The 15,460-nt window shown below is 46.8% G+C and overlaps 1 protein-coding gene across 2 annotated transcripts; it reads left to right on the top strand.

Annotated features, from left to right (window-relative positions):
- Positions 1-1,246: 1,246 nt before the first annotated feature.
- On the top strand, positions 1,247-6,754 carry LOC119275791 (phosphatidylinositol transfer protein 3-like). Of its 2 annotated transcripts, none has more exons than XM_037556709.1 (6): positions 1,247-1,363; positions 2,393-2,516; positions 2,608-2,787; positions 3,120-3,218; positions 5,374-5,616; positions 6,147-6,754. In XM_037556709.1, exons 2-6 carry the CDS (start codon positions 2,442-2,444, stop codon positions 6,456-6,458), a joined length of 909 nt encoding a protein of 302 aa, XP_037412606.1. In that variant the 5' UTR covers positions 1,247-1,363; positions 2,393-2,441; the 3' UTR covers positions 6,459-6,754. The 2 variants fall into 2 exon arrangements, with proteins under 2 accessions (XP_037412606.1, XP_037412605.1); XM_037556708.1 differs by having other exon boundaries at positions 1,261-1,577.
- Positions 6,755-15,460: the final 8,706 nt, after the last annotated feature.

Raw genomic sequence — 15,460 nt, 5'->3', positions numbered from 1 at the left:
CACTGTAGATGCAGACGTTCACAAACACTCATGGACACTCATCTGATGAAGGCACACATGCACAACCTACCTCTACAGGTACCTCTGAGACTAAGCCAGCATATCTTTAGAGCAACGAAGTTGCCAAAGACGCTTCGCAGTTGACAGGCATATTATCTACTCCCATCGCTGAAATAGTAGCATAAGAAAAACCAAAATAAAATCATGAAAATTCAACTACCCATGTCAGATTTTATCACAAAGAATCTAGCGATCTAAGCTTAGTTATCTTTTCCAAAATTGTTTATAAGCACACGGTTCTGAATATTGACCGCACATTGATTTAGCCATGTTTGTATTGGGCACCAGGTGAAACCTTAGGCCCGGTTCGCTGGCCAGGTGGTAGTGTCGTCCCCACCTTGAAGGTGATGCCTGGGTGCCCATGATAGCTACCAGGGTTGAAGCCGGAGGTGGTGGTCACATTGGTATCTACGAGAAGGATTTTAGCAATGTGTCTATGGTTATAGATTTTCACGGTGCAATTACTCCGTCGTTAGTATCTGTTGGATGACGTCTTCTTCGAGTCTGATTGATTTCTACTGTTCACTCGTCGACTTTTAGGTGCTAAGGATGGATGGCGCGTTGACCCAGCCTGGCTGAAGTCGAGGCGTGCTTTCAAGGTGTTCTGTTTTGGTCGCGATGCGGTCTTTAAGGTTCGAGTCTTGTTTGTTTTTAAGTTGCTCACCGAAGGGGTCATGTGGTTTTGAGCTTAGAATCTTGCCTCCTCGCCATATATTGCTTGAGGTTCGACTAGGCGAGTTATTTTGTTGTTGTAAGTATGGTGTTGTGCACGCCAAAAGACGTTGTATGAGTCGCCTTACTTTTTTTATATGATATTGATCTCTCTCTTTAATATATCCTTGAAAATAAATATCAGACGGTCTTTAAAATCCCTTTGTCGAACGATCAAGGGCATATGCTTCTTTTCCATATGATAGGCATAGACCTTGCGAAAGAAACGTCAAGCGGATCCTTATAGGTATAGGTGTGCATAGGTGTGCGTGCGTGCGTTCATAAGTGAGTATATGTGCTTATGTGAGCATCCGAATATGTACTAGTGTGTTAAGAATAGAGAAATGTTTCTTGACTTTTTTTTGGACTTTTATACCTTGCAAGTCCTTGTGGCACATCTCTCGCTAAAAGAAAAATCTGGAGGAGCATCCCCTGGCGAGTGGCGACCACCTCCTACTGAAACCGACGCGCGGCGCCCCCACGGCCGCTGCGGCAGACACCTGACGGCTGACGCGCCAACGCCTGGCTGGTGCTCCTTCCGCACGGTGGCGAGGCGACTTTCCGCCCCTCCGCCCGGTCTCGCACGCCCCGCGTACGCCGCTTCCCCCTCCCCCGCTCCGCTTTATCCCTCCTCCGCCTACCCCACTAGGCCACTACTGCTCGGCTCTCTCAGCTGCTCCACATTTCCTCCACGGCTGCTCCTCACGGGGGATCCTTCCGAGAACTTGCGGTGCCTAGCGAGCGATCTCGCCGTGTGGTGGCGCCCGTCCTCGCCGGCGCCGAGAAGCGGGATCCTGATTCCCGAGGTGCGTGGCCGCCGCCTGCATCCCGGTCCCTCCTGTTTTACTGGTTCAGGCAGACACGCCAACTGTTGCTATGTGCTCTTTGGTTTTTTATAGAGGCCGGTTCGATCGATTGTAGTTTTCTCGAGTTCTAGATCCCTCGTCGGCGCTTGTCTGGTGTTGTTTTGGGCGACTGGATGTGAGGAAATTTGGTAGATTTCGATCTGCCCCCCCTGGAATTCTAGCGATTTTCCCGCTGGTTACCCTCCTGGAAGATGGGAACCGCAGGTAGTTTGTTCGCCTTGGCTTGATCTCGACCTGTTTGTTCTTCAGCCCACGTAAAGCTGCGTGTAGCATCAGTAGATCCAGTTCTGCAGGGTGAAAGGGACAACTGATCGTATCTAAATATTCCAGTGTTAGCGCGTCTTGATCGTTAGGTGTTCCATCAGGCACCAGTATTATAATCGACGCTACAGTGGAATTAGTGCCTTGCGCTTATAGGTTCCTCTCCTCCCATTTCCTTTCGCCAAAAAAAAGGTTCCTCCCATTTCAGAGGTTCCCATGGTTTGCGGCTCATCCTGTTAATTTCCTCTCTTTTTTTCAGCGGCTCTTGGAGCTGTGCGTTTTTTTATTATGAATTTCTTAGTTTTTCTTGTTCTAGCTACAAACCAAATTTTGTTAGTTTTGTACTACGTTGTTACCTGAATTTTTAGTTATGTCACACTCCTTCCATCACACTGGCTTACTGAGTTGTCATTCTGTTCCTTCGCCAGTTTTCTTCCCATATGAAGATGGAGATAATTTATGGGCATTCATCCGTGTGATAATATTTTTTGCAGGTGTTTCAGTTACATATCTGACAAGAGTCGTTCCCCTTTAGTTAGCAAAATGTCATTTCTATGGAAGTCAAGCAATGGTGGTACAACGGAGAAAACCTTGACCTTGGAAGAACAGCAAGAGAAAGTAAGATGCTACTCTTCAACTTTAGAGCTCTATTTGTCTCAACTGAAGTACTTAATCTTAAGGCCATTTGGCTGTTCTATTTACCGAGCAGATAAATGAGGTACGAAAGCAACTTGAAGAACCCTCGTCGCTAGCAATACAGGGTTTCCTTTCGGATGCCTCGATACTGAGATTCCTTCGAGCTAGAAACTGGAATGTGCAGAAATCGAGTAAAATGCTGAAATCAGCTGTGAAGTGGCGAGCAGCATACAAGCCAGAAATGATTTCCTGGGTATGTCTGGTTTAACCAATTCTTATGTTCATGTTCGATTGTAGATTCATGCGTTTATTGGCAAAACAAAAAAGCAGTGTAATTAAGACATCGACGAGAAATTGGAAGAGCAGGTAGTACTCGAAGAAGCATGCAGAGTAAGTTTACTGTAGGAGGAATAAGCTTGTCAGTGACAGTAACACACCACTGTGCTGATTGGATGATATCGGTATTAATGAACTGTTGGCTGAAAACATTATAATGCAAAAGAAGATTGTTCTTAATACTTCAGAAGCTACTTGTATTTCCTGGTTTTCAAGGTAATATAAGCTTTTCATCCTTTCAATATCCAGGAAGAAATTGCACATGAAGCAGACACTGGAAAGATATATAGGGCTGACTACAAGGACAAACTTGGAAGAACTGTTCTTGTTCTGAGGCCAGGCTTAGAGGTTAGCTCATTCACTGCAGCGCAAATATCTGGAAATAATTTCATCATAAGATTCTTAAGATGTATATTCTATATTTGCATAAAGAAACATGATTATATATATTCATATGCATATACCTCTCGCATAATAATCTTTGGAATCATATTGGAGTTGCTTGATCTGAATAAATCGTAATAGTGTGAAAGCGACATAGCAACTGCGAACCACAATTAGAGCAACTCTAGCAGATCCACTATATCCTCGCCGGCCTGTATAATTCTGGCGGTTTTACAGTTTTTCGCATTTTTCGGCCCGAACACGCCTGCTAAAAGTCCACCAGCCCATAATTTTTTTACAGGCGGCCCGCAAATCTGCCCATCCGCTCTTTATGTACGGGGTCGGGGGCTTTTTAGGGTTTGTGTCCTGGATAAGCTCCTCCGCCTTTGTCGTCTCCTTTCCTTTCTCCGGTGAGCAATTAGCCGCGCGTTTCTTTTCCTTTCTCACCGATCCATGGTCGGTGGTGCTTGCGCGCGTGGCGTCCATGTGGGATTGCCGCCGCGCAAGCTCGCCTGGCACAGCGCGGAGGCTGGCAGCTCTAGCCGGTCCACCGTCAAGCTGTGGTGTTCCAAGCAGGTGGCGAACGCGACCACCTCTCCCGCAGCGGCGGGCGGAGCGCGTGGGCCGGTTTCAACGAGCTCCACGAGGTGCTTTTTCCGCACACCATGAGGTGCCGGGAGGCGGATGCGGAGCTCCTCGCCGCGGAGCGCGCGGTGGCAGCTGGAGAAGAAGGCACCGCCGACAGGCTTGCGCCACAAAGGAGGACCACGCCTACGCCCACGCTTGCCGCAAGTCGGTAGAGAAGTTCTACCTCGGCCTTGACGACTGAGCCGGCCTTCCCTAGGTTTAATTTGTAGTTTGATCTATGTTTTAAGCTATGTATGAACTCCGGTTGTGTTGTGAAATTTGTAGCGCGAACTAGTTTTTAAATTTGCAGTACGGACTATAGCGGATCTATTCTGCCGGGACCTTCTAGTTCCCGCAAAATCGTTTTAGGGGGGACCCTAAAACTATTTTGCAGTACCGATAGGGATGAAAATGGAGTGGAAAGTTTCCGCTTTTCCGGGCCAAAAATGGAAACAGAGAGGAAATATGAAAACGAAAATGGAAATTTGCAAAACGGAAATGGAAATGGATTTTTTTATGCAGAAACGGAAACAAAAACAGAACGGTGTTTTCCGGTGGAACAGACGTGGAAACGGAACTCTCCGTTTTCGTAAATATGGAATTTCCGTTTCTACTATAGGTAGCCCAACTACCAAAGAACACACAATGACACAATGGGTAGAATGAGCAGAATTGATCATCTAAGGACCATCTTTTACTACCATACACGTACTCAACTAGACCCTATACGGGATTGTCATGTACTCCTACAATACTATCCTATGTTGCTAACATAACCATATTATTTTGTAGTCATGTTAACAATTCCATAAATTTATTTGTTTTTTGTTTATATTTCTCTACGATTCAAGGAGATTTTAAGTTCTGGTCAACAAACTGTTTTGTTTCCGTGTCCGCTCTGTATTCGCTCTGTGTCTGTTTCCGGTAGTATTTGTTTTCGTATTTGTTTCCGGGGTTTCTGTATTCGTTTCCGCTTCTGCAAAAAAAAAAATGAAAACAAATATGGTAGCACCCAGTTCCGTCCGTTTCCGCGCCGTTTTCATCCCTAAGTACCGATTTATACAGGATTTGCTAGAGTTGCTCTTGTGGAGCTATCATGTTAAGTTGTTAACCCTGCTGATATGAGCTCCAGATTGATCTATCAACCTTTAAGATTTCAAAATTCATACTCAAATACCCGACCATTTTGAGGAGATACAAAGATAGCTTCACGTTTGTTTGTGAATCATACATGTTTTCATTCTTCGCAATATGCATGAATCTTGGGAAGCAATTTTTGTTTACCTTTTTTGTTTTTGTTTTATGCCTATTTTACTTTATTGTGTAAATTATGGGGATGCCTCTGTATGTTCGTTTTCTAGTTTTGTGTTGACTCTCAATCGACATCACTCTGGAAGTCTGGAGTCTGGACTACACAAGTCTCTGGTTCAAATGTGAAGTACTGTAGCTTCGTTTGTTCTAACTGTGCTTGCTTAATGTTGAAATATAACAGAACACTACCTCGGGGAAGGAACAAATTAAGTATCTTGTTTACTCTCTGGAGAAAGCGATTATGAATCTGACGGATGATCAGGAGAAGATGGTGTGGATGATAGACTTCCAGGGCTGGACCATGGGAAGCACACCGCTCAAGGTGACCCGGGAGACCGTGAGTGTCTTGCAAGACTGTTATCCCGAGAGATTGGGACTTGCAATCCTTTACAATCCTCCTAGATTATTTGAGTCTTTCTATAAGGTGAGCAGTTGCACAACCTCAATCATTACTCTGTGAACAACATTTCTGCCTTTTGTTTTCCACACTCAAGAAAAAAAGGTGCTATTGTGCCAGTATTCGACAATTCTTTGCTGTATTGCTAATTCTCTAGTCAGATCACAGCTCTTTAGCTATCCCACCAATTTGTCTTTTTTTTTGAGAAATACAAATTTGTCTTTTCTAATTTATGTTAGCTGTATTGCTTCCTGATATTTGGCGGTCTCCTCTAATATATCTGTTTTAGCGTGAATCAACCGTTAAAAAACCCATTGTGGTGTGCTATGTTCCCTGATACAAAACCCAAACTCTGGAAGCACTTATAAACCCAAACATGGGCACGTTGGAAATATCATTACTGAGTCAGATTTGTCGGTCTCATTTTCTCTTGGATAGTAGATTGCAGTGGTTATTCCAGGTAAAAAAGAATGACTGCACTGGTAATTGTTAGTCTTTATTGAGCTACTATATTTGTTGTAAGATCAAACTGCCTAACTTACAAAAACCAATGGCAGATAGTGAAGCCATTCTTGGACCATGAGACTAGCAAGAAGGTGAAGTTTGTGTATTCCAATGATAAGGAGAGCCAGAAGATAATGGCAGAGGTCTTCGACATGGACAAGCTCGACTCGGCATTCGGAGGAAGGAATCTAGCCACCTTTGAATACAGCAGCTACGCAGAACAAATGAAAGAGGATGACAAGAAGATGCAATCTAATGATGCGGGCTCTGACGCTTCAAGCGAGGCTTCCTTCTACAGCGGAACAGATTCCCCGAAGCACGAAGATGGAGAGCACGGCGCGATGAAGAAGGCCTGCGCCACTTAACTGCTAATAGTTGCTCTATTTGAGAGATCTGTAGTAAGAATATACACAATCATCTAGCTAGACCTTTTGCGCCAGTGTTTATCCTTTTGTCGGTCACATTTTCGGGTCCAAGACTTGGAATGTTCTCTGTCCGTGGTATCATAGAAGATCAGGAAGAGAAGCTTGGGCCAGAACGTGTGATGCATTGACATCTAGCAAGTAACATAAATGAGAAATATTACCAGGGCTGTCCTGTTGCAGGCGCTTCTATACGAAATAATTTGATGTTCAGCTCATGTGTTCCATGAGCAGACTAACCGATGCACTTTACTACTTGAGTGTTGTTCTGGTTTAGACTACCCACAGTGGGAGTAACATAGTTGATAACATAACACATATTTAGACAAAATAGATGATGTGGCAAGTAATTAATGAACAAAAAAGGTCATGTGATAACATAGCTAATTACTAGTAGTGTGAGTAACAATCACACATATCAAGGCAAGATGAGTCTACAACCTAATAAATGAAGTGTTGCATGACACCGCATATATGTTACTTTCCACTAGAGCGATGCTATGCAATGATGGTGTGCGAACGATAATGTGTATCAATCCGTCCATGCACATGAATAAAGTGCAGTTGACGGCTGGTTTCATCATCGTTCGGTTGTCGTGCATGGTTTATCGTCTGCACAGCACTTTTCTTCCCACTATGAAGATAGTAATATAGACTACTCCCTCCGTCTCAATTTACAAGTCCTACGCATATACCTAGGTTGTTAATTTTATCACCCTAATATAAACTATATAACATAAAAATTATATCTTTTAAAAATAGAACATATGAAGTTTATATTGGTATATTTTTTGTAATATATGACTTGTATTAGGTTGGTCAAATTGACGACCTAAGGGTACGCGCACGCCCTGTAAATTGAGAGAGAAGAAGTAGTAACGTATGCATGTTACTAGTTTAAGTTATTGCCTATTGTGATGGATGTTACTTTGTGCGGCTGATGACAAGTACTCCCTCCGTCATGGTTTAAAAGGCGCGTTTGGAAATTCTCTGGGACCTAAGTGGTTATCTATTGATTGTTAGATGGGCTAAAAAATAGCATTCATACTACGCATGCATATAGAAATAGTATTCCGAAGTACTAATTAGCTACTAGAAATAAATGCAATGCGCCCTAAATCTTGTCTATTGTGGAAACACACGCAAATTTAACTGTGCCTTTTAAACCGTGACGGAGGGAGTATTGAAATTAGCTACTCTGAATTAATTGATGCCGCTGCGGTCAATTAATTAATTGGTATAGGAGGGAGTAGTATTTTCATGAACCAGGATATCTGGCATTCTGGCTGGCTTCTTCCAAAGAGTAGGAACAGGTTGCCCAATACCTTAATTTTTTTTTTGAAACAAGTCCCAATACCTTAAATTGACCAGTAGGCCATCTTAACACGCGTGGATATTTGTAGCGGCAGCTATTTTTGATGATTTCTACGATCTGGCTTGCGAGTTCTCTCGAACTTATTTTAATCATTGTAACAGATTAGCAAATACAGTAGCTCATGAGCTAGCTAGTATGGCTATGAGAGGATGGCTATGAGAGCACATTCTTCTCTGTGGGTGGATGATGCCCCGCCAGAGATTGTCCCTCTCTTGTTGAATGATGTAACAATTATCAAAAGCTAATAAAGGAAGGGAAGTATTTAAAAAAAACATGCGTTGATATTTTCGATTTCTTTTTATAGGGGTGGGTGGATATTTTAGATGCATTTTCTCATATGATGGACTCTGAAAAGTCGCATACCTAGTGGGCTGAGGCCATTGAGTTTTCAGTGAGATTAATTGACTTATCTATAAACAATGTTAACAAAATTAAGAGGGCCTTTCTTTGGACCGGCAAAAAATATCATGGGTGGGAAATGCAGAGCAACTAACTAAAGGTTAGCCTAAGTAAAACAAAGGTTAGCCTTCGATTCAAAAAGAAAGAAACCACAAGTTAGCTCCCCAAGGGTTACTTTTGTCGTCTGGGAGCGCGTCAAATGGTGCGTCCAGCCATCGTCATGTGTCGCGTGTTGGGTGCTTCCTCTGTACCTTTTTTTTCTACACGCGTTTTTGAGTTTTAGATGTTTTTTTTGGAGGGGGGGGGGGTTATGTTTTTGGCTGTTTCTTTTCAGGTTTTGGAGGGGGGAAATGCTTTTTTTTAACACATTTGTGCTTTCATGAGTAGCATGGTTGTGTTTCTCATGGAAGCACAAATTTGTTTTCCCGAGAAGCGTAACCTGTGCCTTCACAAGAGGCAAATCTTCTACGAAAAGTACATATTTGCTTCCACGAACTGTGCTTCTACTCGAAAAGGAAAAAAGCACAACATTGCTTTCACGAGAAGCAAAAAACCCAGAAAAAAAGGGACTGCTGTACCTAGAAACAAGGACACCTTCAAACGACAACATGGACTTACTAAAGGTAACACGGACGTGGATTTTTGTTCATTAGCATACACTTTCTCTTCATAATGAGAAACCGACAACCCTAGGGCTTAGAGCATTAAATTCAATATGATTGCATAGGAAGTCCTCACGACCGTAATGAGCGCTGCTATACACACGACGGTGTGCAGCCGATGTCTGGACGATGCTACTGATCTGACCGTACATGCATGTCACAAAGAGGAGGCCGACCGCTGGATCAAAGCATCGTCCAATGTTCGGCCAGTGGGTGTCGGCTGCTCAGTAGTTCCGGACCGTAATAACGCTCCGCCGATTTCAACAACATACAAAGAGATGTTAAAGAAAATTGTTAAGACAGCCCACAGGCAAAACCATATAAACCGTGCCTGGGCAGAAAGAAAACAACAAAGCATTCAACGACGATGAAAAATTATGTGCATGAAACAACAACGGTGAAAACGTAAAACTAACGTCGGGTAGCCTGGTAAAGGAGGACTTAGACCACGAAGATCGATCGTAGATGCCTCAACCATCAACCACCTCAATGCCCACAAAACCTAACCCTAATCCTAGATACAACATGAAATCTACGCCGGAGCGCCACACGGAGAAGATGGGAATCCACGGCCTCACCGGCGGAGGGAGGGAGCAGGACATTAGGCCTCCAATATCGCCTACCCCACTAGCAGTAGGGAACGAAAGCGGTTCCTTGGGAGTCTCATCAATGCTAAGGTTGCCCTAAAGCCAGAATTTTTGTCTAAAAAGACCACTTATCCAATGTAATTGACAAAAAAGACCATCTCTCAGACGAATTGGCAAAAAAGACCGGCTGCTCTATGGCGGCAGGCGCGCCAGCCGACACGTGGCGCCTGCCGCCACGAGGGGAGGCGGCAGCACCTGCCGCCACAGGCCCAGGCGGCAGCTGCCGCGAAACAGAAATTGGTGCCCAGCGGCGAGCGCAACAGAACGGAATGGGCCATGGGGCCTGGCTCGCAGCCCACGTGGAGGCTGCCGCCAGTCCACCAGGCGGCCTGTACTGTTTCCCTTAAATATTTTGACCCTGCTGGGCCGCTGGATCCCTCTACATAATTTCATCTCTTATCATGTCATGCTTTTCACGTACTTCCTCCGTCCGGAAATACTTGTCATCAAAATGAATAAAAGGGGATGTATCTAGATGTATTTTAGTTCTGGATACATCCATTTTTGTCCGTTTTGATGACAAATATTTTCGGACGAAGGGAGTACGTGCAGGCTTCAGCTCAAAAATAAAAAAAAACATATCTGCAGGTTTTTTTCAGCAACAAATCTCATCAGCTATGCTCACGTTCCTGAACAGCGCAGCTCCAACTATGCCTGCGCTGGACCGTTGTGCACTCCAGCCGCCTCGTATAGAATTCAAACATATGGAAAAATAGTGCATGCCGCCTGGTGGAGTGGCGGCAGCTTCCACGTGGGCTGAGAGCCGGGTTCCACGGCCAACTCCGTTCCGTCGCTGGGCGTTGTTTTCTATTTCGCGGCAGTTGCCGCCTGGGCTTGTGGCGGCAGGGGCTGCCGCCTCCGCATGTGGCGGCAGGCGCCACGTGTCGGCTGGCGCGCCTGCCGCCACGATCTAGCTGGTCTCTTCTGCCAATCTGATTCAAGGGTGGTCTTTTCTGTCAATTGCATTGGGCAGGTGGTCTTTTTGAACAAAAATTCGTGCACTCCAGCCGCCTCGTATAGAATTCAAACATATGGAAAAATAGTGCATGCCGCCTGGTGGAGTGGCGGCAGCTTCCACGTGGGCTGAGAGCCGGGTCCCACGGCCAACTCCGTTCCGTCGCTGGGCGTTGTTTTCTGTTTCGCGGCAGTTGCCGCCTGGGCTTGTGGCGGCAGGGGCTGCCGCCTCCGCATGTGACGGCAGGCGCCACGTGTCGGCTGGCGCGCCTGCCGCCACGATCTAGCTGGTCTCTTCTGCCAATCTGATTCAAGGGTGGTCTTTTCTGTCAATTGCATTGGGCAGGTGGTCTTTTTGAACAAAAATTCCTAAAGCCAAACATTCCTTTAACTGGCATCAATGCCAGAAATGTACATACTCCTGGTCGGTCTCAGGCAGCACCAGATTTCCCTTTTAATTCATCTTCTTTTAGAACAGACTCCCCATTTAATTCGCGCCGACTGGAATTGGAACGCCGAAGTCCGAAGAACAACCACCATTCCCGCGGGTTCCAGGTAGACGATCACAGGGTATGGAGGCGCAGCATTTCTCAGCAACTCCGGCAATCAACTCCCGGCGCGGCTCGCGTGGCACATGGGCGACCCATCCCTAGTGCTGCCTTTCAAGGAACAGCAACCGGCTGGAAGTGGAACGCCCCGGAGAAGACAAGAGAGATCGGATCCGTTCGCGTCGCCGGGATTTGGATTTGGGAGGAGGTGCTGCTGACCGCTGAGGCGCCTGTGCGTGGCGGCCGCGCGGCCACGTTGGTTGCAACTGTGCGCAAGCTTCGGCGTATGCTTGTGTTTTTGGTGCCATCCGGCGGGAGCAGCAGCAACTGGGATTGATAGATTGTTTCTCGTTGTTGTCGTGCGGCTCCTCCATACCTGGTACACGCTGGTCGTGACACTTGGTCACCTTATCCTGTGCTGGAAGCCTGGAACACATTTGTCCTGATCTAGGCAGGCCATGTACAATGCAATGCACTGCCTAGGACGAAGCACTGGGGAATCCATTTTCTAGGACGAGCACGCATTGAGTATTTTATTTTTTATTTTTGAGGGGAAGGGCCGGGGTATTTAGTTGTATAGTTTTGCTAATTCATACTTGGCTGGAATTTTTGCATATACAGGTCATCTGAAATTGCACATTTTTTTACCCGTGACACCCAACCTTTGCAACGATACAATATCAAGAACTAGTCGAAACATCGAGGATATGCGCACAACCAAAAAAGATTAAAGAAGAAGAAGAAGAGGTAGAAGCAAAGAAGACGCACAACGAACAACTTGCAAAAGACCGGCAGTAATTTAGTGGTCACATATGAGGAGAGGTGTTAGTTGTTAGATTTTGAAAACCACATGCAAATTATAATAGACAATCACCTGATTATATTGGCCATGTGTCTCTTTTCGAGTCGTCAGGCAGTGCCTGTCACCGGCAGGTGAAGCCTCCGGCAAATGCTGCGCACTACGTCTCATGCGGGGACATCAAGCCATGCCTGCTACTGGCACGTGCTGCACAATGGCTCTGACAGAGGTCTCATGTCTAGCCTGTTGCTGCTGGATCGAAGGTGGTGCGACAGTGGCGGGAGGCAGGCGGTATGGGACGTCTGTCTCTGGTGTCTTCTCCAGAGTATCCAGTTATCGAGGCGTCGGTACCAGGATAAGGGATGATGGTACACACGGCTTCAACGACGACTTTATGCACTCCGGTGGAAACACAAGATCTATGATCAGACTATGTCGACGCGCGTCTGCTTTGTGTCCTTGCTGAAGGTGGTGGATTGAAGCTTGGCTTTGAGGATGAGAATCCATAGTTCAACCTTGTGTTAGACTCGCCATCATCGGCGCACGTGCGGCAATTCCTGTTGAAGATGTGGCCTAAGAATTGTGTATTTTTCGTTTTGCTGTCATCTTGTAACATAGGGTTAGTGGTTATCTGATGAAGTTACTGTAGCTAGAGGTTATCTAATGGAGTTACTATCGCGAGAGGCATGCGGCCTCGGGTTTTTGATGTTGTTTGGCTGCTCGATTTTGCATTCTAATATATGGCTATATGCATCGTTCTGATGTAGAGGCCGAGGGTTATCCTCATTTTTGTAAAAAAAACTGGTTATATTGGCCATTTGGTGTGATGCACAAATATTTTTAATTTTCATTTCCCAAAAAGTGTCACTGCCTTTGTTAACTTTGTCGTATTCCTCCTCATTGTGAGGAATTCACTGTGGCAAGACCTAGCTTGCCACAAACTAGAGCCTAAGATTGTGACCATGTACATTGGTGGTTGTCGGGAAGGATGTGAAATAAAGAGAATTAATATTGATGTGATCTAACCTACTACGGGGGTGAAGGAGCGAGGGACCCGCCTGGATTGAAAGGTGCGCTCCCCCTCCTGCACGCGCCGTCGGCCACTCCGGCCACGGCGGCCACCAATCTCCGTCGCCTGACCGCCCGGTCAGCGGCGCCACCTCACCTGCGGCATGGGTCGCGCCCGCTCCCCGCGCCCCCCTCTTCAACCCGCTCCAGCTCGCGGGACAGCGTGGGATGGGGCCACTCCGCGCCCATCCCAGATCCCGTTCTGCCCAACGGTCCGTCGGCAGATCCGGGCACTCCGGCGTCCCCCGGCTCTCCCGCGCCTCTCCATGCCCCTCTGCCGCGAATCCTGCTGCGGGGCGAGAGCTCCAACGCCGCGGCCGCCTCCGCTCCTCCGGATAATGAAGCGCATCGCCATTTTGGGCAGCCCCGCCTCAAGTCCATTGTTGTTAGGCCGCCCCCTCCCTCTTCGGGCCAGGCTGATGGCTGGACACAGGTCCAGTCCCGCAACGCGTGCCGGGCCAGTGCGCGCGCCCATGCCGGTGGACGACCGCGCCGACGTCAATGCCACCGGCCTGCCTTCATTGCTGCCGCTGGTGCCGGGCGAGAGGTCTTCTTAAGGCGTTTCAAGGGGCTCTGCTTCCGGTGTCTAAGCTCTGAACATCGCCGCGTAGATTGCCGCGATCCTATCCACTGCATTGGGTGCAAGCTCCCCGGCACATCGCCCGCGACTGCCCAAAAAATCCATGCAACTCCCAGAGCAGTAGGTCATCTGAAGTAGTGCGCGGGGCCGTCGCCCGCGGCCCAGTCCGCTCCTGCCTCCGCTTCCCTTCGCCTCCGGCACCCGAGCCGACCATGGACAGCTGCCACCACACCGACCCCTCCAGGCGCCCGAGGAACAGCCACAAGGTCGTCATCGAGACGCCGACAATGGAGCACCAGACCGCTTTCCTCCGTCGCCACACCGTTCTCCTGACCGCTCAGGGGGAGCGGCACGCGGCGAATCCCATGTCGGTGGGGCGCGCGTTCGACGCCGCGCTCCGCACGCCGGTGCACCTGCTGCGTGTCACGAGCCACGATCCGAAGGACTTCCTAGTGCTATTCGAGCTGCCCGCCCACCACGACAACGCCGTCCGCCTCGGTTCCCTCTCCGTCGACGGCGTCACCTTCACCATCAAGCCGTGGCACGAGGATGACCACGTCGTGCACCAGGACTTCATGTTGCACGTGTGCGTGGTCAGAGAGAAGATGTCGCTGCAGATGTGGTCGCTGGAGGGCACAGTGGAGGTGCTCGGTGTAAACTGCATCATCGACTGCCTCGACACCCGCACGCACGAGCGCGGACACACCCGGACGTCCGCGTGCTGGGTGTGGGTGTGGGATGTCGCCTTCATCTCCACCAAGCACACATCTGGCGGGCCGCGTGTGACAGCCTGATTTTTGGCCCTTTCTTTTTCTTTTGTTTTTCCGAGGTTTTTGCCTGAGTTTTTCTTTTTCGTGGCTTTGTGGCCTGGAAACTGAAGAAGATGACCTCTTCTTTGCTTCCAGAGTGGCTTGTCATTCCCAAATACTTCCCTAGACCCTGTCATTTTCATCCTAGCCCATATCCCAATATTCTTTTTATAGGGAATATTCCTTTTCTATTAAAGGAATAACTCAAATTGCCCTAGGTTGTGAAGCAACCTATAATTCCATCACTCCAAAATTTCCCAAATAATTTTCATAAATTTTTGGGTCATATCTTGATCAAATATGGCAAAACTTTTCATTGCCATGTTCAAAAATAATTCCCCAATATTCCTTTTTCTATTCTGCCCTGAATGGCACTTTGTGAAGGAAGTGTCATTTATATTTTTCCTAGTGACTCCCAACCTTTTTGGTCATGTATATATGACCAAATAGTTGCCCCATGCACAATTCAAATTTATTTGCCTAGCCAATCTTCCTCTATGATTTTTCAAAGTTTCTGTCAAACAGAAGGCTTTGTGAAGGAAGTACTAGCTAGGGGTACCAAAATGAGCTGAACTTTTGCACACTCCTTAATGTGCTCATTTTAACCCCTTCCACCCATTTGCAGCCCCATCCAATTATCTATGTGAGCACAGAAGCAAATCTTTGTTTCTGGCAATATTTTCAGGTTGTGAAGCAAGTATATTTTATATTGCTTCAAAAATCCTGATAAATTACCAGATCATTATTATACCCATAAAACCTATCTCAACTCAATTTGGCATCATTTCATTGAGCCATTTGATCACCAATATTATTTCAAGTTTCTGGTCAGTAGAGATGTTTGTGAAGCAAGTACCATTTTGGCTTTGCCAAATGGTATGATACTTGGTGAGCATATTCATATGACCAAATGATCAAGCCTTGCCCAATTTGAGCTCAAGTGAACACTCCATGTGAGTGCATCTTGTTGATCTAGTTTCTGGACCATTTTGGTCAGTTGTGAAGCAACTGCAGTAAATATGGGTCCATCTACCCTCAAAACCTCCAGGATCATAGTCCCTCCATAGCTGAACACTCCAGACAACATATTTGGCCCATAGCATA

This window comes from Triticum dicoccoides, chromosome 3B, assembly GCF_002162155.2.
Source record: "Triticum dicoccoides isolate Atlit2015 ecotype Zavitan chromosome 3B, WEW_v2.0, whole genome shotgun sequence".
NCBI lineage: Eukaryota > Viridiplantae > Streptophyta > Magnoliopsida > Poales > Poaceae > Triticum > Triticum dicoccoides.
This window is presented reverse-complemented; position numbering and strand designations above follow the sequence as displayed.

Coding starts and splice junctions, on each gene's coding strand:
- LOC119275791 (XM_037556709.1), top strand. CDS start 2,442: ATGTCATTTCTATGGAAGTCAAGCAATGGTGGTACAACGGAGAAAACC. Junction 2,517..2,607: donor TGGAAGAACAGCAAGAGAAA/GTAAGATGCTAC, acceptor TTTACCGAGCAG/ATAAATGAGGTACGAAAGCA. Junction 2,788..3,119: donor AGCCAGAAATGATTTCCTGG/GTATGTCTGGTT, acceptor TTCAATATCCAG/GAAGAAATTGCACATGAAGC.